This window comes from Diabrotica undecimpunctata, chromosome 1 (genome assembly GCF_040954645.1).
Source record: "Diabrotica undecimpunctata isolate CICGRU chromosome 1, icDiaUnde3, whole genome shotgun sequence".
Classification (NCBI taxonomy): domain Eukaryota; kingdom Metazoa; phylum Arthropoda; class Insecta; order Coleoptera; family Chrysomelidae; genus Diabrotica; species Diabrotica undecimpunctata.
In genome coordinates, this window is record NC_092803.1 from 87,742,729 (window position 1) to 87,764,112 (window position 21,384).

A 21,384-nucleotide genomic window follows, 5' to 3' on the forward strand; every position below is an offset into this window, starting at 1 on the left:
ACTATCTATTGATACAGTGTTATTTAAACCAAGGTGCCTCACGTTAACAATCTCGCGACGAACTCACTCTCTCGCTCATTGTTTAACGATCTCCATATTGCCTTGTTTGCCTTACGTGTCCTATTTTGCTGTAACAATATCGAGCGGATACCCTCTTATACCTTTTGACACATAAGTGTATATATTAACATAGTTGTATAAAAATATTATATAGGTTAAATAAATTCATTAAGCTTGTACTTTCATACCTTTTGTAAAAATTATAATTATTAAGCATATACCTTTATAACTTTTGTAAAACTTGTAGAATTACTTTTATGTTTTGTCTATTGTGTTAGATAGATACTATTTAGTGTATCGTTTATGTTATGTTATAATGTTACTTGGTCATATTGTACGTATGTGTTATCGTAGTAACGTAAACTTTCCTTGTTTTTCTCAACTTGTCTTTACGATAGTTCTCCCATGCTTCCTTGTTTCACAGTTCCGATGCAAACTCAGTACACCCAGTTTACATCGTGGAAAGGGCTGTGAAGCATGTTCATAATTTCTTTAAATTATTCCCTTTAATAAACTATTTTCACGCCGCCCATGCCTGCATATCTTCGTTTTGTTACGCCTTTTTTTTAACAAAGAAATAACTTCGCCAAATGTTTCTTCTTCTTTTTATCTTGTTTTGCTACATAAAAATCTTTCCTAATAACAAAGGAAAAAGGACCTATTGTGAAATCTCCGAGCTACCTTCTCAGAAAATCAGAAGAGTTGTTTTTCGTAGAAACTTTACTTTCTATTGGTAAACGCTACGAAAATGAACCCCAATATCTCGGATATTTAATGTCAATTTCGCGTGGCATCCTTCAGCCAATATCCCTTCCCTATTTTCAACCTTCGCTTGTCTAAGCCCTTCTAAATTCACAATCCGATATTCATTTCCAAGTTGGTTCCTGTGGCAAGCGGTCTTATCTTCGACAATCGGCGGTAAGTGGATTTTCAATTCACCCTTATTTATCTTTACACAGTGAGTCCTATATTAAATATTTTCTCTTTTGTCCAACAGACGTGTTCCACTTCGAAGGAACGAGGTCACTTCTGTTTGCCGATTAACCATTAGCCATTAACGATTAACCATTAGCCATTAACCATTAGCCATTAACGATTAGCCATTAGCCATTAGCCATTATTTAATATTCACTATTCATTGTGCATTATTCATCATTCATCTCTACTACCGATTATTACCTGTGCTATTCCTGTTTGGCTGTTTATCCTCTCGTCTGCCGAAATCAACCCGAAGAATTACGGAGTGAAAACCGTAATTCGTTGCTGTAGCTACCTGTTGCCGAGGACCAAGTGTCAAGTGACTTTATTGAAGGCCTAACGCCACTATCTGTATCCACCTGTGGCATATTAATTGTGAGTAGTAAATTTTATTGACTAAAGCTCAACTTTGATACCTAAACCGTAAGAATTTGATTTATAACGTTTAGTTTAGTGACCTTGCTGTTTATGGTTAAACGGAACGAACTATTATGAGTTTGAACCTACGATATAATATATGTATAAATTACGGACCATTTCTTTTATATTAATGTAGGGTATATTTATGTTAAATTTCATATATAGATTTGAGGTGATCACATTCAATAAAAAAATTTTTGGTAAACGTTTAAGTGTTCTCAAGGCATAATAATAATTTGTTTGACGAATATTGACTATTATAATGTCCCTTGCTTTCTTCTATTCTTGAGAATACTACGTTATGCAGAATTATTTTCCCAAAAAAAATATTTTTTGTTTTTATTCGATTATAAATTAATCAATCACTTATCTCGTGTCATCTAACTGTGCCGTAAAGATTGTTATAGTGTATTTTTTTTATATACCTCAATATAATTTTGTTGACGAACCTTTTGCTTTTTATTTTTATTGTTATGATATGAATATATATTATTGTGCATGGTGTATCTCTTTCAGGCATTTTTACTGATTTATGTTATTTGTTTTATCGTATAATTAGTGTATCTGTGTCGAAATATTGAGTGTGTACCGCACGATCAAGATACCTTTTCTCTCACGGTTTATTTTATTCTCGCGTATCTTAACTGTTTCTTATCTTTCTCATTATCGTATTCTCTATGCCTTAAGGTTTCCCTGTTCCTCTAAAAATAGGGTGGTGCCCAAATAACTTTTCTTCTCTTATCTCTTATCTTCTCTTCTAACTTCTTGTCTTTGTGTCGTAAGTACTTCCTTAATTGATCCGTGATATTTGAGCTGTAACAAGAACCCCGACCAAGATACCTCTACCAGACTGAAGCCCGAGCCTAGTACCGTTCTTTGTGTAACCTTCAATCGATCATCCAGAGGGTACAAGATTCAAAAACATGAAAATAAAACTAAAAGAAAAAATAATAAATTGATTATTTGGAAACATCAATAAAATATTATTTACTTGTTTATAACAATATAATAAGTCAAAATACTATTTTTTATTACAATGAACAGATAATATCACTCAATAATTAATATACCCAATTATTGATTTTGGGTGATTTTGTTAACTATATTAGTATACTTGACTGTCTCTTTCACAAGAATTTTGGTATATTAGTTGCAAAGCGGAATATTAGTCAAACATATGTTTCTCTATTTAGTATCATAAATTTTAGCCACCCTTGTGAACAATTTCCACTAAAATATTGTATAACTTTATTTAGCTGTGTATGTTTGTACTATTCATTAAAATTCATGTAACAAGACTCGACAAATTCATGTAACAAGACCCGGACAATGTAAAATAACATTCAAAATCATATTTGAACAAAACCAACGGTTTATAGAATAATCCAACCTCCTGAATTGCTTTAGCTAATTTGTTTTCATATTCCTCTCCGTTCACTGTGTCAGAATTTACATTATCTGACTTCTCATGCATGCAAATTAGTGCTCATGAGATAGAATTTGTTTAACTTCTGAAATTCTAAGCTACAAAATGATTCTATAACTTAATGTTTGTTTTCTAACAATTTAATTACTATTATTATTATCTCAATAAACAGTATTTATTGTGTTTCTTTATTAAAAGGCATTTAATCCTAGCTAAGTGTCCATACCCCGTGTCTATGGCCACTGACCGAGAACCCTACCCTCTTAGGTCCCAGAAAGCGATGGATAGAGCGAGTAACGAGCCTTCTCTCTCTCCTGAGGGAGCTGAGAGTTCCTTACGTTACCGACATGGCGCTCAACTCTTAGAACGGACATCACCACACCCTGAGCTGACAGAGTCCACACCGCCTGCGACGTCAGGCCTTTTCACACCACCTGTGACCGACATGACAGCCCAACTTCCACCACAGCCTGCGACGTCAGGCATTCCATCGACTCCAGATGTAGGACAGATGTTAGCAGCCCTCACCCAAGCAGTGACAGCGCTAGCCTTAACCACCTGCCCCTACACCAAGATGGAAGCCAGGCCTGAAGAAGTTCAGCAGAGCAGAGACACTGAACAGCGAACAGACACATAGAAGGAAGACACTGAACAGCGTACCTCCTGGAGCATGGGTACGAAGGATAGGCATCTACATGGGCCAAGACGCATGCAGACCCCAAACTGGACCACACAACCTTCTTCAAACGATTGATAGACCACTTCAGCCACTCGTCGAGGTTCACAAAGCTACTAGCCAAGCTATATGGACATAAACAGATTTTTATCTGTAATTGTATTTATCTACAATGTATTTTTGTATAATTTTGACAGTGGGTCTGTTACCTTTGTTATTAATAAATAAATAAATATCTAATTTTACATGTAATAATAAATGAAGTTCATTTAAAAATTTATTTTTTATTTCCACAAATACATTCTTAACATTAACAGGATGACGCTACTTTTAGCACTTTGTACGATTCCGTTGGACGTCTAATGTACATCAACAAGGATTGTAAGAAAAAACTCAAAGAAAAATTGTGTTATGAAGTACAGTTATGAAATTATGAAAGGAAAACCATTATTTAAATAAAAAATTCAGATGTTACATTCTACAGAAAAGAAATGTGTCGATAATGTGATAATATGGCACTTACATCTAAATTTTGTCCTTCCTTAAATTTAGCTAATTTCATAAATGTTCAAATTTTACAATCTAGAAAAAGGCAAGAGGTAGAAGATTCAGTAATCAGTTTAAACAGGATGTCTCTTAATGTACTTCAAGGGGCCTGTGTTTTACAAAAATGTTTTGTGTAGCAAGTTTTGTTTACCCAGCCCTAATATATTATTTAAAAATAATATACCAGACAGCTACTCAAAAAGTGTAACTAATTTGTCGGATAAAACTGTATATTCATATGTTAATGTATATAAAAATAGAACCGGTGACACATTTGATAATCTAAAAATCCCTACTGTTGATTCTGTTGACTTTATAAGGAGGTATACTTGACATTCTATTTCAAAAGAATTTTGAAATATTAGCTGTACAGCCGAATATTATTAAAACATGTTTTTCAACACAAATATTGTACTTTATTTAGCCTTGTACGTTTGTACTATTTATTAAAATTCAAAACAGAAATTTCAATACTCAAAAAATATTGTACAACTTTATTTAGCCGTATACGTTTGTACTATTTATTAAAATTCAACAACAGAAATTTCAATACTCAAAAATATGAAAATAAAACTAAAAGAAAAAAATAATAAAACGATTATTTAATCGTTTATATCGAAATAACAAGTTAAAATAGTCTATTACAATGAACAGGTAAGATCAATCACTAATCAATATATATATTTAGGAGTTTTGTTCACGTCCTCTTGTGTTTTTAGTGAGATATAATTAAAATATATTAACTGATTTCAAACTCTGTATTTGAATTTTGAAATGAAACTTTGCATTTTATTCTACTTTATAACCATACAGCTTTAAAACTAGCATATTTATTAAAAACTGTTGCATAACTCTCCATTTGATTTTTTTTTGATAGTGTATAAGACAGTTCTGTAACAAATAGTTGTGAAACTTTAGAAAACAAAATCATAAATACAACGCAGAGAAAGAAACAATTTTAGGTTTTTTTTTTAATTTCTCGAAGAATGAAAGAGTAGCAAGAAGAGTTTTGAAATTGGTTGAAATTAAAATCAATTTTGTTAAATAAATCAAAGTCGGCTCTGTCGCGTCCATATGTGCAGGGCCAGTCCTCGGTTTTCGTCCAGAAAATATGGCGTCAAGGTCACCGAATTTTGTCTAAAAAGATCAAAGGTACCGCGGTAGAGTGAGAATACTGGTTGTTATCTATACTGTGTCTATACTGTGGTTATAGGTAATAAAGCCTTAATATTAGTAGTAAAGTACGACTATTTAAAAAGCGCGGATGCTGGTGTATCTGAAAAGGAAAAATTGAACTATATGTTAAACACTACACTAAACGTTAATTATTACTGTGACATCAGAATAAATCTTATTCTGATGTCACAGTAATAATTAATTATTGTCTTTACTTGTGGAACACTACAACATAATAACAATGTAACAGGAGATATTTATTTGTGACTTAAAAGTAATAATTAGAGCATAATTTTAAGAAATATTGATACACTACTGTCCTTTAAATTGTATAAGATTGGTATACTGACTTCTAATTCTATCAGCTGGGGAAATATTTTTACATGCAAATCTTATTCTGATGTCACAGTAATAATTAATTATTGCTTTGATCAACAGAATTATGTGGTTTTCCACAGGACTGTTATCAAAGCAATGACTTTTAATTGCACAGAATATGTCTTTATTACAAAAATATTTTAAAACTTGTATACTCACAAGCTGTTTATTAATACGAGGGTATTTAGTTGTTTTTAGTTCTTGTTTTAGAATAGCTTCAACACGAAAACAAATTAAAATTACGTCGCTGGAGGGGTAGGTTAATCCTCCACGATCTTTAGAAACTATAAAACTATTTAAGAAATTATTTTTTAGACCAAATAAGGCAGAGACACAAATTTCACACTTTAATTGCCTACCTAATTTTTTTGAGACAAATCCAGCTATATATTTGACAATTTCCTCTGAAAATATACTCAAATTACACTTTGTTCCCAAAAAACTATAATCGTCTTCAGCAAAACAATTATCTACAGTGTCTTTGTTAACAGTGTTGTATATTATATTACTTTCATTTATAATATCTACTGGTTTTTTATAGGGACAATTAAGAATATTTATTTCACTTAAAGGAACACAGTTACCTAGACCACTATCTCTTATTTCAGAATGAACCAGCAATTTCTTATATATAGCTTTAAACTGAAGACAACTTGGATTATCATTATTTCCCAACCCTCTTCTAACTAATCCAAAAAAAAGTTCAAGGTGATCCTGACTACATTTATAAACAGGTAAAAATTTTAATATAGGATTGGGACCTACAATATAGGTATAATAAATATTGATAATGGTTTTAAATCCAGCTGCTAGTCCCAATAAACCCATTTTCCTGTTAGAACTCAGTATACGTTCTCCATTCGAAAAATATAACTTATCTATATATGAAGAAAAAGTGATAGCAAAGTCTTCTATTTGCTTTATATTATTTTCACAAAGAGCCTTTTTATAATGAAAAGCTGATAGTCTTCTCGAATTTACAATATCAAAGGCATCATTCATAATCCTAATAAATTTTATAGTAGCTGAGCAATTTTGAAAAACAGTTATTCCTATTTTGTCCCTACAATATTCGAGAGCATCAGCAACTGATCGGCTGAGAAGCTGGGTAGCCAATTTCACTTTCATCTTTTGTCGAAAGAAATTTATGTGGTATTTTTTTATTTTATTTGCAAGACAGAGACCTTCACTGTCTTGTAAATTAAAAAGTTGTTCTAAGTAATAAAAGTTAATTTCATTTCCATCTCCATCTATAATAATTTTTCTTTCGCCAAAAATATTACGCACTAATTTGATCATATGTGATGGATCTGGTAAAATAAAAGTATTTCCTACGCTATTTATATTTGTTTGTAAATTAAAAATATCATTTAGATTACACCCTAAAATGTTGGCCATTGTTTGATTTGTGGAACAACCATCAAAAGTTACATTTATTATAACTAGACCACATTCATGCAAAATAGACAAACACTGTTGTACAAGTTCAGATTTTTGTTTGCCTGTTAAAGTATGTATAAAAAAATATCCAACCGCAATTTTCCACGACTCATTAATAGCAGTTATAAGAAACACTAATACTTTATTGGCGATGTCACAACTTTTATCATGTTCTGCTCCGAAATCAACATAACCATAATATTTGTCATTGAAGTAATCAATTTTTTCTCGGATATTCATTTCATCCATCACAAGAGAACAGACAATTTTTTTATCGCTACTTTGAACTTTACATTTTAACAAATTCAAAACCTCTGTAGTGAATCCTGGTTCAGCATTCAGTGAACTATACCATTTTGATAAAGTTTTTACATGTGGTAAACAATTTAAAAACCGTTTCCTTAGGTATTGATATGCAGCGGCAGAATAAAAATGTAAAGTAAGAGCAAACTTTCTAATTTCAGGAGAATATTCCCTAGATACTATTTGTTTTGTAGTTTTATTAAACAAACGATTAATTAATTGTTCATTTGGTCCAAATTGTTCCATAATTGTATGGACTTGGTCTTCATTAAATAATTTTTTTTTGATAGCTCTTTTACGATACTACTCAACTTAAAAATTCTTCTCCGCTGAGCCCAAACCCTTTTTTGTAATCTACGCACTTGTTTAGTTTTAAATATATTCTTAGCAGAAAGTATTTGGATTTGCCTTCTAAATTTCTTCTTTCTTGGAGTTTCTAAAAAAAATAATGGATTTATACTTTTAATGTCTTTGATATTAAAAAATATTACAAAAAAATGTGACTTTTTTTTAAATAGGTAAGTCATAGGCATTAAGTAAGCTTGGTAAGTTGGTAGCCTACACACTTTTAATTTTTTACATTTCTTCCCAAAATAAATATACCTTCTTATGTATGTATGTTTCTGTCTATAGAGATCAAAACGTCAGTGAATAAATATGCAAATAAATATATTTTACCTTATTTATGTTGTGCCATATCTTTACAAAGTACACTCATTGTGTTGCATTGACTTACCTTCTAAACATGATGCTTTTCTTTTACCAGTGGGGATATCTTTGGAAGTGGATAGATTTTCTGTGGAATTGGGTAATAGGTCTGGGTCAAATCGAATTTTATTAGGATCATAAGCTACATCAAATTCACCAATTCTAGACTACAAAATTATGAAACAGCATATAAACACCTTATCTTATATTCTTTATAAGCTTTGGACAAAATTAAAATAAACATAATGCAAATAAACTAACATATCTTTGTCTAACAATAATTTTACTAGGAATGGCACCAGGCTTCAACCTTGATTTTGAAGATGATATGTCAAAATCCTCCTCTGTAAAATGATGTGAACATAAATAGGAAAATTTCTTTACATCCATTTCCGTTTTTCCAATAAAATTAACCCACATTTTCCTTTGAGTATCATTCTTGGGAAACCTAAAAATTGAAATGCTTTATATAGTAGGTACACTTCCCGTCATATAAAACTGGTACACTTTTTTTTCCCAATGTAAACCTGTGTTCAGACTGGACACAATGGTTCGTGAATTAATTCGTTGTTGCCATCACAGATAACGAAATTTCAGTAAATTTAAATAAAACTTAAAACGTAAAAAATAACGTTCAAAAATGTATAAAGTATTTAGATAGGTATTATTTTTATTATTAACAACAAAAAACCGTATCTAATAAATTTAATAACCAGAGAGAGGATTAAGTTAATGTCCAAAATGTTGAACGATATTTAAACGTAGGGTATTGGCACAGGAAACATTGGAATGCATCTACTGTAATTTTATACTTTACTTAATTACTTACCGAACACAAACTGTTGACTGTATGTTATGTCAATAAGTTTAGTAACAGGCAAACTACTTAAATTAATTTATTATTTATTACATAAACGATAAATGTGAAAAACTAATATTATACTTTATCCTACATAGAAAAATGCTTTTCAAAACGTGACAGTATTACATTACAATCCAATATCTCACTGTAATGTTCCTTATGGAGGTTGAATCTACACCCTAATTGTAATTCGTTTTTATCTATAAAGAGACTATTACTTTTTTACATTATTATGTATAAAATGTAAACAAAAAACATTTACCTACCCATTGACATGCATATTTTTTTCAAAATTAAATGATTTACGGTGTATAAATAATAATGAGAATAAAATTAAGCGGAGTAAGATATCATCGTCTATCTTAAAAATCCTCTTATAACAGAACTGAAAACTTCCCGAACATATCCGAACGATTAAACATAAAAATTAAACATAAAAAATATTGCTTGCCATCAGTCACATTTGACAAGTTTGTCAAAATGAAATATTTTCACAAATTATAATTAAACGCGAATCAATGTATGGGTACTGAGATAATGGAAAATTTCAAAATTAATAGAATTTTTTAAAATGTATGTTTAAATAAATGTTTAAATATAAATGTGACTGACTAATCGAGAATGCTCGATATTGTTTTAGATTTTAATATACTAAAAACTTGCGACCTGTCGCACAGCCCTGCTTTTAGCTGGTTTGATATAATATTTTCGTTGAACTGGCAACGTTGCCTTCGAAATTAGAATGACACATGTGAAAAGCTCAATTTACACAACTTAAAAAATACGATTTTCGATTATAAGAGTTGTACCAGTTTTTTATGACGCGAACGGTACAAGGTATATATAATAAATTTTAGATTTTCTACCTTCTATTCAAACACTATCAGTTACATAAATTTATATTACTTTGTTTGCCACAGGTAACTAATGAGTATTACATTAGTCAAAGTCAACAAAAATTGAAATTTTCTAGTTCTACTTTCACACTTATGATACAGTTAATAAAAGAAATTTTCGTTACGCCACTGGTTTGAAGTGTAGTGACTGGTCGACAAGGAAATAATTTTTATTTCTAAATTTTAATAATTAATTTCAACAAATACTTACCGATGAAAAGATGTTTTCTCCTTTCTTGTTTTGTGGGAAAGGCCACAAGCAATACAGCTTACCATGGTGATAAGTTTTTATAATATATTTTATATTCTAAAACATATATATTTTAAAGATGCAAACACTTAAAAAAGTTCCAAACACTTTAAATACTTTTTTTAACACTAGAACACAATAAAGTTGTAATTAAATAATAACGATAATAGTATAAAATGTGAAATAATTGTTAAAAAACTTTAATAGAAAATATAAAGATTCTTTAATGTGACAGTTGGGACAAACAATAACATCAGCAATGACATAACCCAATTAAATTTGATTTCTTAAACAAGGAAAGAGACTTTCTTTCCTTGTTTAAAGTGGCCTCTTAAGACGGCACTTCCTGTCTAACAATATTTTTGCCCCCACTACCTTTACATTCCCTCTCTTGTCTTTTAGCTCGATGTTCTCACGTCACATATTTAAAGTATAAACCATTTTTTTGCAATGGCGCATGCGTAGTATCATTTGGTAGTTTTTAGTAGATTTTCAACCTGATTGTTGGTAGATTCTCTAAAAAATATATGGTCACACTTCTTTAATTCAATGTCATTTTAAATATTTACTATTTACTGTTATTGTGAAGTATTGTGACTAGGGATGCGACATCGGTAAAAAACATCGATGTTGAACATCGATGATAACATCGAAGCTGAACATCGATAGTACCGAAATATCGAAAAGAAAACATCGATGTTTTTACAAATGTTGAGTAATGTGAAAATAATAAACTAAATAAGTATTATATAAACCACAGACCACTAATAACTAGACGTTTCACGTAGGTAGCTCAAGGTCAAACTAAACTAAATGTCATTTGTAGTACCAATACAAATCTTCAGATGTCGCTTTACTCTGTCTTTACCTTTACTCTGCAGTTTAGGTTTAGAACACAACTAAAAATTATAATTGTCAATATGTCAATCGCTAATTGTCAGTAATTGATTAGCGTCTATATAGTCAGATTTTGATTTGAATTTGATGGTTATTATTGCAAAGAAATTAAACTAAACTTGGTTTAATATCTCTGGGTTATTGTTAGCATTAACCTCAAGTTAGTTTGTAAATTACAAATCACCTACCTCAGTGATCTGTGTTTTAAATGTTCGTGGCGGTGTTCAAACAGTATTTTGCAGATTAATAATAATTAGTTAAATATGGTTTTTCACAATAAATGTTGTATCCTACAATGTACCAATTCGTCATCAATTAGACATGCCTTTCCAAATCCTGATAAAGACATTATACGATTTAGGAAGTGACTTAGTGTTATAAAAAATCCATGATATGATATGATGAATTCCAGTACAGTTTTTAAAACAAAACGAATCTGCCACAGACACTTTGAAGATAAGTTTGTTTCTTCATGGAGCCATAAATTGTATAAAAATGCAATTCCTAGCTTACATTTGTATGGTGAGTCCAATAAATATTTGATATTAGAGAACAATTAACTGATTGATGATTGATTTTAGATTCTTCTTCTAATGTACATCCCAGAAGTATTTCAATGTTGTGTGTGGAAGCAAATGTAACCAAAAGTAAGTAACCCTAATATGTAATTAAAAAAAATTATTTTACTTGAAGTGAATCATGGTATAAATTATTATATTAACTTTTTGTTTTAGTTAAGAGTCCTTCAACAAGTAGAGATGCACAATCTACACACATGTTTCAATCATTTGAGATACCCCATTGTAGTAAGTATTACGAAGATAACAATAATTTTCAAATTGGTTACTATTTTATTAAACTTTTTAGTTGCCGAACACAATGATGCACAGTTACCAAACGAAGAAATTTTAATACAAACTGATGAGAGTAAGGATTTAAAAGGTAATTGTAGTTAAAATTTTATATTTTGTATTGTCATTAGCAGATTTGTAAATTTTCTCTAATATGATTAACTATAAAATTAACAGTTTGCTTAACCTTCGGATAGTGATACTAGAGTTTTTAAGTTTAGTTGCCTAAGTGTCATAGACCAGCTGGGGCTAAAAACTAGAAATAGGAGCTTGCCTGTGTTTATAATCTCCCATTGCTAAAATCTAACAAAGATATATGAAGGTACTGAAACATTCTAGTACTTACAATAAATTGTTTAATACTCACATCAAAAAACAGTCTACTAAGTCTCTCACGCAGTAATGCCACTACACGAAGGTTAATATAATGAATCGATTTTGCTTGTAAGGATTGAATAAAGAAATTAACATCACATTTATTTTTAGGTGTTGCCCTTAAGAATATCACACCACTGAAAATATTGCAGCAGTGTAATATATCAAGAGGTACAATTACCCCTAAAAAGAAAAAAATATATGCAGCATTAAAACAATTACACCACAAATACTCTTTGGAGAGAAATAGCAAAAAGTCTTTTCAACGCAGACTGTTTGAAGCTGAAGAGTTTTATAAAGAAAATAAGTTGGGTGATCTTCAGAACGTTAAGCAAAAAAGCTTAGACGACTTACTCTTAATGAGAAATGTTTGGCTTTGTCTTTATACAAACAAAGTGCTCGTTCATATAGTATTCTTTCCAATATATTTATCTTACCCAGTAAATCAACATTAAATAGACTTCTGGCTTAAACTATTGGAGGCCCAGGAATTAATAAGTTAATATTTGAGTCACTAAAAGCAACAACATCAAAAATGGAAGGAATGGATAAGCATATAGCTATAATGTTTGACGAAATGGCGATTATGCCAAGTCTTCATTACAATGAGCATACTAGATATATAGAAGGTTTTGAAGACATGGGAGATGACAGAGACTCATATATAGCAGATCATGTTCTAGATTTTATGGTAAGAGGTCTAAGAAAACCGTGAAAATAATGATTCTGATAATGTTCGCAGTTATTTTCTAAAAAGATGCTTTACACTATCTGTGTAACTTTATGTTATTATTTATTTAACCATACTAAAACCGTCATTAAACTTATATCCTTTAACTTGGAATGATAGTAGTTATATTACTCCTTTTTTAAATAAATAATGATGTGGTTATGCTATCTTCAATCCCTAAGTTATTTAAGTGGCTTCTGTGCCACCCTTTAATTGGTACTGTAATGTTCTATTGATCAGCCATCAACATGGATTAGGAAGTAAAAAGTCTATCTTAACTAATTTGATTATCTATCAAAAACACATTGTTTCATCTTTCAAAAAGGAGGTTCATGTATGTGAAATATATATTAACTTTTCAAAGGTCTTTTACTGGTTGAATCATGGTGTGTTGCTTCATAAACTTCAGCTGTATGGACTTTATGCTTAAGTGGAAGCGATTACTCTACTTGAGTAATTGGGTTTGGTACATGAAGGTAAAGTCTTATTACCTCTGCTATAATTGTTTCATCTGATGGCCCTTATTTGGGATCTTTACTGTTCAATATGTCTATTAATGATATAGCTTTATTAATTAAGTAACAGGTTTTTAGTCCTTGCTTATAATCTCAAACTTTATGTGGAGATAACTAGTGTAGCCGATTATTTTAAAATTCAAGAGAGCCAAAGGTGGATGTACCCATTATTGATGTACATTTTTTTTCCTAGAATAAATCTCAATTGTTTTTTGACATTGAAATTTGTATTTTTTTATGTATTTCCAAACGGCCTTTGAGTAGTTTATTTATTTACCATATTAATATGCTAACTATAGAAATTTTATATTTGTTCCTGTGTAAATGGTACATGCGTAAATAAATAAATACATTCAAGTACCTACTAAAGCAACTAAAATGAGTGAAATTAGAGATCTTGGTATCATATTTTTACTGATCATTAGTTGCACACATAAAAAATATATCTGTTCCATAATATCCTATTTATCCCCATAATTGGTCATCTTAATACCAGTCATTAATTTGTATTCATGCTTGTATAGTGTGTATTATGTGCTCTTTTAGTTTAAGTTATATGTATATTTAATGATTTGTAAAAAATCACAAAGTCAGATCGGGTTTTTATGTAATAAATGTACCAGTGATGCTATGTATGTACCAAATGAGGTCTATTAAGCACTACACAATAATCTTTACACTGCCACTGTTTTCTGTGACTATGCCAAAGCTTTTGATTGTGTAAATCACGACATTTTGATAAAAAAAACAAAATTTCTATGGAATTCGAGGTATTTCTTTGAATTGGTTCCAATATTACTTAGGGAATAGGAAATAACTAGTTATAGCAAATGATACAGCTTCTAGTCACAAAAGCATTGTATGTGGAGTACCACAAGGTTCAGTATTGGGTCCTCTACTTTTCCTTATCTTTATAAATCACATCACCAACTTAAAACCGATGGAAACATTTTTCTTTTTGCTGATGATACCAGTATTACCTGGAGAAACTCTAATATTGCAATTCTTCATGCAACTATAACTTCTGATCTATTTAAAATAAAAACCTAGTCAGACTCTAATTTACTCTCTTTTAACGTGGATAAGACAGTAGCATTATCCTATAAAGCTCTTCAATCCTTGCTTCTTAATAATAGCCAGATCAGTATCATTGATTCTGTAAAATTTCTTGGTATTTTTATAGTCAGCAACCTTAAATGGTCCCTTCATATCGATTTGTTAAGTACGAAACTAGCCTCAGCCTGCTATGCAATAAGATCTGTTTTGAAGAAAATTAATTTAGGATCTTCCAAAATAACATATTTTTCTTTGTTTGAGTCTCATCTTCGATATGGTCTTCTTTCTTGGGGTTCTAGAACAGCTGCCCAATCTGACAGTTGTTTTTAAATTACAAACAAAAAAGAGCAATACGGTATCTTTTTGGTCTCGGTAGAATAACATATTGCAGAAGATACTTAAAAAATCACGGGATTTTAAGTCTTCCTTCTTTATATATTTTAGAAACTGTTTGCTTAATTCGTAAACGCATACATGTTTTTTCAGCAAGACCTAATCATGACTACACCACCAGAAATTCAACCTTTAATGCGTATTTACTGATCCCGTCCACTGCGTTAGTAAAGAAATCTATATTATATTCAGTAAAAAGATTATACAACCATCTCCCTTTGCAACCTAAATCTGCAACTTCTTTCCTTAAGTTCCGTAAAAGAACAAAAACCTATCTATCTGAAAGACCATATTATTCAGTAGAAGAGTTTTTTAACGAATAGCTTTATGTACAAGTAACTAAAGTATTTGTATAAATATATATTTGAGTATCACATGCAGAAACTTAAACGTATTAGTTCGTAAGGATTAATTATGCAATTTGCAATTTATTTAAATTTTGCAATACATAGTGTGTTTTATTATCTTTTATTTTGTGATATTGACGATTTATGTAATTTCAGTAAATTTTAAATTGTTATTTTTCTGACTTTTTGTAAGCTTTGTCCATAAAATTGTACAATTTTCAGTGGTAATAAAGCATATTTCTATTCTATGCTAACTTTATATACAAAGTTGTTTTACATGTAATAAATAAATAAATAAATTATATTTTGTCTTATTTTTTCGTAAACGGTATTGTGTATATTTGAATTTAAAAATAATTTGCACATTTTAAAATTTCAAATACAATTTTTTTTTCAAATATACCAAATTATATTTAAATATTTTAAGCTTTATTTAAATTTTCCCACCAAAATTAAATTTTGGATTTCCCGCGTAATTTATCGCTTGAATTAGTTCCGATACAAATCTCTTGGAGCGCTGAATTTCATATCCAACTAAAGTATTGTCGTGAAGCATCTAGAGGTTAGGTGATCTGTGATATAAACGTGATTTAATTGCTGAAAAACGTGGTGTATGCGTAATGATCATCATCAGAATTTTTTTCAAGAATACAGCATTTTCATTTCTACTCCCTGAAATTGAAGAATAAAATGGAATTGGAGGACTTGTTTTGAATATGTTTTAGTTATACAATAAAGCATCTTAAAAACAATAGTTACTAAGTTTATTTTATTAAAACAGTGTACCTAACCTTAACCTAATATTAAACAATTAAAAATTTTGACTTGATAGATATCTTAAACACAACCAAATTATTAGAAAAAAAAAACAAATAAGTAATATATTAAAATTATAAGCCCCAATAATGCTTATCAATATCTTGTAAAAATAACAGTTTTGATAGCAGCTTTCCTTTTATTCTGTTTCGTTGCTGGGTTACTGTTTGGCCGGCTTTAGAAAAGAGTCGTTCAGACGGTACGGATGTGGCTTCCAATGCTAAATATTTATGTGCTATAATTGCCAAATTCGGGTACGTAGCTTTATTTTCTTCCCACCATTTAATTGGTTCTACTTTTATTGATAAAACTGAGCTTTTTAAATAAAGAGATAACTCAGATGAAGGGGCAGATGTTGATATTTGTTTTGTGTTTTCAGAGATTAATCTTGAATGATCTTCCCATAAATCAAATACTTCGGGTATAGCTAAAACAATTAAAATTTAGATTAATTATCATTCAACAAATTAAGACAAAAAAATGTTTACCTGGTTCTTTTTCTTTTTGTTCATTGACGATAGAAAAGCTTTGTTGAGAGACGTCCATTTTCAGTTGCAGTTCCTCTTGTATATTTTGAACTGCTTTTGCACAATCTAATGGAGAAGTAAAATTCATCTTCTTAAAGCGAGGATCAAGAAGCGTGGAAACTGATAGTAAATGAACTTGTTCTGCCATTCCAAAACGTTTGTTACATTCTCCTAAGAGAGATTCTTTTAATTTCTTCCCAATTTCGTATTTAGGTGTACTTCCTTCAATTTTCTTCTGTATATTAAAAATCATTGGAATGACAATGCTACTAGTTGTGTATTTTTCACCAGACAGTTGTTTTGTAGCAGTTTCAAGGGGAAACAATATATCTTGAACCTCTTTTAGCTCTTCTGCTTCTCGAGCATTAATCATTCCTGGTGCTGATGAATGTCGATTGACAATTTGATTAATTATATCTCTTAATTCGAGAAATCTAGTAATGGAATAATATGTTGAATTCCATCTAGTGGAAACTTCTTGAATTGGTTTTTTCATATTATCTGGGTCTTGAGCTTTTATTAACTCATCACTAGCATTTACACTGTGCTTAAACCACGTTATTATTTGTTTCATTTTTTTTAAAGTTCTGTTAAGGGTTCATAAGATCCAATGGCTCGTTCAGCGATTAAATTAATTTGATGTGCAAAACAGTGCAGATGTTTTTTTTTTCCCAAAAATTGTCTCCACTGCATTATTGATGTTTGCAGCTCCATCAGTAATTATGGCCGAAACATGTTCCGTCATAATATGCCAATCTTCCATAATGGTAGTCAATACTTCCCGCAAATATTTTCCTGTATGTGACTGACATAACTCAGTGACTCCCAATACCACAGAATCTATTTTAAGATCGTCAACAAAATGTAATGTTAACCCAATAAAACTTTTAGACTGCATCGTTTCAGTCCATATATCTGTGGTTATAGTATACGATGTTAAAGACTGTATTTTTTGGCGAAACAAATTTGACACAGCGATGTACTTTTTATCTTAAAGAGCATTAATAGTTTTCCTGGAAGGTATTTTGTAGAGGCCACCAGAGAGCTGCTTAATTAGGTTTTGAAATCCCTCATTATCGACAATGGATATCTGCTGGTAATCCCGACAAATCATATATAGAATGGAATTTGTTATTTTTAAATATTTTGTACCACTTTCACTATAAGATTCTAACCTTTTAACAGACTCTACTATTGTTTTTTGTCTTTTGTAAGGAGTGGGTGCATAATAGCCACTTGTACTAGGTTGTTAAGTAAAAGAAGATGATGATGTTAATATTTCTGAAAGTGAAGAAGTACTTCGAGTGTCGTCGTTATACTCTGTATCAGTAATTACATCTACACTTTCTTGTACATCACTGTTGACTTTTTTTATAGAAGAATTACCATTTTTGAAATAAAATTCTTTATGTGTGCTCTTTAGGTGGCATTTTAAATTGGATGTATTGCCACATGTTTTAATTCTTTTAGAACATAATCGGCATTTTGCATAATTTTTATCTTCAATGCATTTATCAAAGTATTTCCACAAATCACTTTTAGGTGGCATGTCTGTTTACACAATAATAAACACTACTTTAAATAAAACTTTAAAATGGTACGTAACTGTAACTAATAGCTCCGATTTCGCCTTTCAACCTCACAATTGAAGTCAAACTATAATAGAGGAACAAGGATATGAAACTATAACACAATACATACCCACCATGTGGTTATATACTATGAAGTATAAATTGAAATTTAATTTTTAAAGTATACATACCCCATAGGGAATTCACAGATTCACAGGTCGGGGAACCCCGGACCTACACAGGTGGTTCATAATAAATGACAGAGTCAGGGAACCTCAGGCAATATTGTTCGCGGCAGCGGTAATTTACCAAAATGTATTGAGTGTGGCCTATATGTGGAATCAGTCACCACGATCTTGTCGTTGGAATACATTTAATATTCACATAATTACTGGACTTTATAAAATAACTATTTTTTACTAAATTTAATAACATATTTTAGCCAGTTTGATTTCCCCAGATATAAGTCATTTTAAAAAAGTTTTTCCCCAGTCCCCAAAGATTATCAATTTTCCCCAGTTCTGAGGAAAAATCCCCAGACCTGGCATCCCTGCTATAAATAGAGGGATAAGGACGAAGGACAAGATAAAAATAAGTACACCCAGAATTTAGCCACAATTATGGACATGGAACAAAATATTTGAGTTTGGCCACAGCCACCTAAAGCTTACAAGCCGTGAAATAAAAATGGCAACGCCGCATCAGCTGTTAGAAGTAGTCCGACTGTAAAAAGCCCAACAAAATAATAAATAAAAGAGGAACATCATAATATTCGCTATAAAGTTAGAATTAAGTAAAAAAATCGTACAAAATAGTCTGATAAGGTACATATATATCACATCTATTAAAACTGCAAAACATTGAATACAATGATGTGTAATATTAATAGAATTTAAAAGTAATACAAGTGCATTCAGCTTACATTATTTACATAATTTATGTTAAAAAAAAAAAGAAAATAATCTTTTAATATTTTTGTAAACAACTTGCAGTTTATTGAATTCTAGTATCCCTTGAGCGAATATTATATTTATTAAGAGTGGCTTAAAAAAATGTTATTGAAATTCCAGGTATTTATATTTTTTTAAAGTTGAAAGCTTGCGCTTTTTAGATAAACTTTTAGTTAGTTTCTTTGTCATAATTTCATTATTCTTGTTTTTTGTGAAGTTATTTAACAAAGTATTGGAGAAAATCACAGAAATTTTAAAATATAGTTCTCTAACAACTGTTCCACAAACATCTGTTTATGTCCTTCACATAAACAGATACAAGTAATTCCTTCCTAATGTTAATGTTTGAAATAACTTTTATACACTCATCACTGCACTGATTGTCAATATTTAATAAATAAAAACAAATCCTTTCTTCTACAACTTTTATTTGCCAGTTTTTTAACTCAACCCTCTCACTAAAACTTTGTAAAAATTTCTTGAAATCCACGATAAGGTCTTTGTTTTCGAGTTCTTTTATATTATTTTCTTCCCAGAGACTTATTTCTGCTCGTCTAGTTTCAGGATTTTTTCTTGTTGGTGGTTTTGGGTTAGATAAATATGACGGTTGGTTTTCAAAAATTCTTGGTATCGCATTCTCTTTCAACTTGGGAAAAACCAAATTTCGTTGAAGAACCGTACCATTTTTATCAATGAATGACTCACTTTCAATAATATCCGTTGCATCAAAATGTTTTTTACATACTACCGAACTAGAAGTTACTGTGAAATCTTCACGGTTAATAGATCTAACCCACTGAATACGAAGGTGATCGTTTTTGGGAAAAGAGAATGTACTTTGGGCCTTTTCATACTTTAAAGTAGTTGCATAACACCAACAAAACAAAATACATGAAAATAGGTACGCAACCACAAACACTACGGCCACTTGTTATAGAAAATGACGTCATCGAAGCAGTTAACGAATTTGTATACCTGGGAACGCTCGTCAATACTGAAAATGACACTACCGCAGAGATAAACCGCAGAATTTGCACGGCTAATAGATGCTATTTTGGGCTTAATCTCCTTTTTAAATCTACAGTTATATCAAGAAATACAAAAGTAAAACTCTACAAAACAATAATACGCCCAGTCCTAACATATGGTTCAGAAACCTGGACTTTAACAAAAAGTAATGAAAACATGTTAGGATGTTTCGAAAGAAAAATACTAAGGCGCATCTATGGAGCGGTAAATGAAAATGGTGTCTGGAGAAGACGATACAACTTCGAACTCTATAGGATATACCAGGAACCAGATATCGTAAAACACATAAAGATAGGACGTCTAAGGTGGGTAGGCCATGTTATGCGGATGGAGCAAACCGACCCAGCTAGAAAAACGCTCCTTGATAGACCTATTGGTCAAAGAAGAAGAGGAAGACCCAGAACAAGATTCCTAGATAACATCGATGAAGACATGAGAAATATGGAAATACGTGCTTGGCGGAGGAAGGCGATGGATAGGGACGACTGGAGAAAAATTCTTGGGGAGGCTAGGACCCACACAGGGTTGTAAAGCCAAAATGATGATGAAAGTAGTTGCATAATTTGATTTGCAATTTGGTACACTGCAGTGTCTCGGCATCTGTAATTAAAAAAATATGTTTGAATATCATATTACTACTCCCTGTACCAATAAATTAACATCGACTTGGGGTTTGTAATTACTAAAGCAGTGTCTGAATTTGTGAATTTAACAGTTTGTACGTATTATTTGTCTGAATAATATATATCTAAATGCTTCATACAATTATTACAATATACGTAAAAAATACATACCTTTTTTTAATCGAATAATTTACCAATAATACAAGAAATACAAACAAAATTAGCATAATCTCTCCAAGTAAACACAGGGCTATCGGACTACCTCCAACGTTGCCAATTTTCTCACTTCACGGCTTGTAAGCTTTAGGTGGCTGTGGTTTGGCAGTGATGAAATTTATGTTAAAAATGAAACACATGCAATCAAAAGCAATAAGACATATAAAACTTAATAGTTTAGAATTACCAAGAAAGAAAAAGTAAACAGTAAAATTTCAGTATAAATAATAAAGTTAACAAGACATCTCTTGCAATTATAGCAACTAGTTTTGGCACTGTTGACAAATCTAATTTATAAACTTTACGTTTTAGGTAAATTTTTATTTTTCATTAGAAAACATAATTTTGAATAACTATGGCAACACTGGT

The 21,384-nt window shown here is 30.8% G+C and overlaps 2 protein-coding genes across 3 annotated transcripts; one reads left to right on the plus strand and one right to left on the minus strand.

The window, feature by feature from the left end:
* Positions 1 to 11,000: 11,000 nt before the first annotated feature.
* On the plus strand, positions 11,001 to 15,543 carry LOC140451229 (uncharacterized). Of its 2 annotated transcripts, none has more exons than XM_072544971.1 (5): positions 11,001 to 11,538; positions 11,598 to 11,663; positions 11,751 to 11,822; positions 11,884 to 11,943; positions 12,354 to 14,310. In XM_072544971.1, the coding sequence occupies exons 1-5, from the start codon at positions 11,415 to 11,417 to the stop codon at positions 12,695 to 12,697; spliced, it is 666 nt and encodes a 221-aa protein (XP_072401072.1). In that variant the 5' UTR covers positions 11,001 to 11,414; the 3' UTR covers positions 12,698 to 14,310. The 2 variants fall into 2 exon arrangements, with proteins under 2 accessions (XP_072401072.1, XP_072401067.1); XM_072544966.1 differs by having other exon boundaries at positions 11,018 to 11,538; positions 11,884 to 11,958; positions 12,354 to 15,543.
* On the minus strand, positions 14,453 to 17,200 carry LOC140451224 (E3 SUMO-protein ligase ZBED1-like). Its single transcript, XM_072544961.1, has 2 exons — positions 16,588 to 17,200; positions 14,453 to 16,526 (listed from the first exon to the last, which is right to left on the minus strand). Exons 1-2 carry the CDS (start codon positions 17,198 to 17,200, stop codon positions 16,174 to 16,176), a joined length of 966 nt encoding a protein of 321 aa, XP_072401062.1. The 3' UTR covers positions 14,453 to 16,173.
* Between the last annotated feature and the right edge of the window lie 4,184 nt (positions 17,201 to 21,384).

Coding starts and splice junctions, on each gene's coding strand:
- LOC140451229 (XM_072544966.1), top strand. CDS start 11,415: ATGATGAATTCCAGTACAGTTTTTAAAACAAAACGAATCTGCCACAGA. Junction 11,664..11,750: donor GGAAGCAAATGTAACCAAAA/GTAAGTAACCCT, acceptor TTTTTGTTTTAG/TTAAGAGTCCTTCAACAAGT. Junction 11,823..11,883: donor ATTTGAGATACCCCATTGTA/GTAAGTATTACG, acceptor TAAACTTTTTAG/TTGCCGAACACAATGATGCA.
- LOC140451224 (XM_072544961.1), bottom strand. CDS start 17,200: ATGAAACAAATAATAACGTGGTTTAAGCACAGTGTAAATGCTAGTGAT. Junction 16,527..16,587: donor ACAAAAAGAAAAAGAACCAG/GTAAACATTTTT, acceptor TAATTGTTTTAG/CTATACCCGAAGTATTTGAT.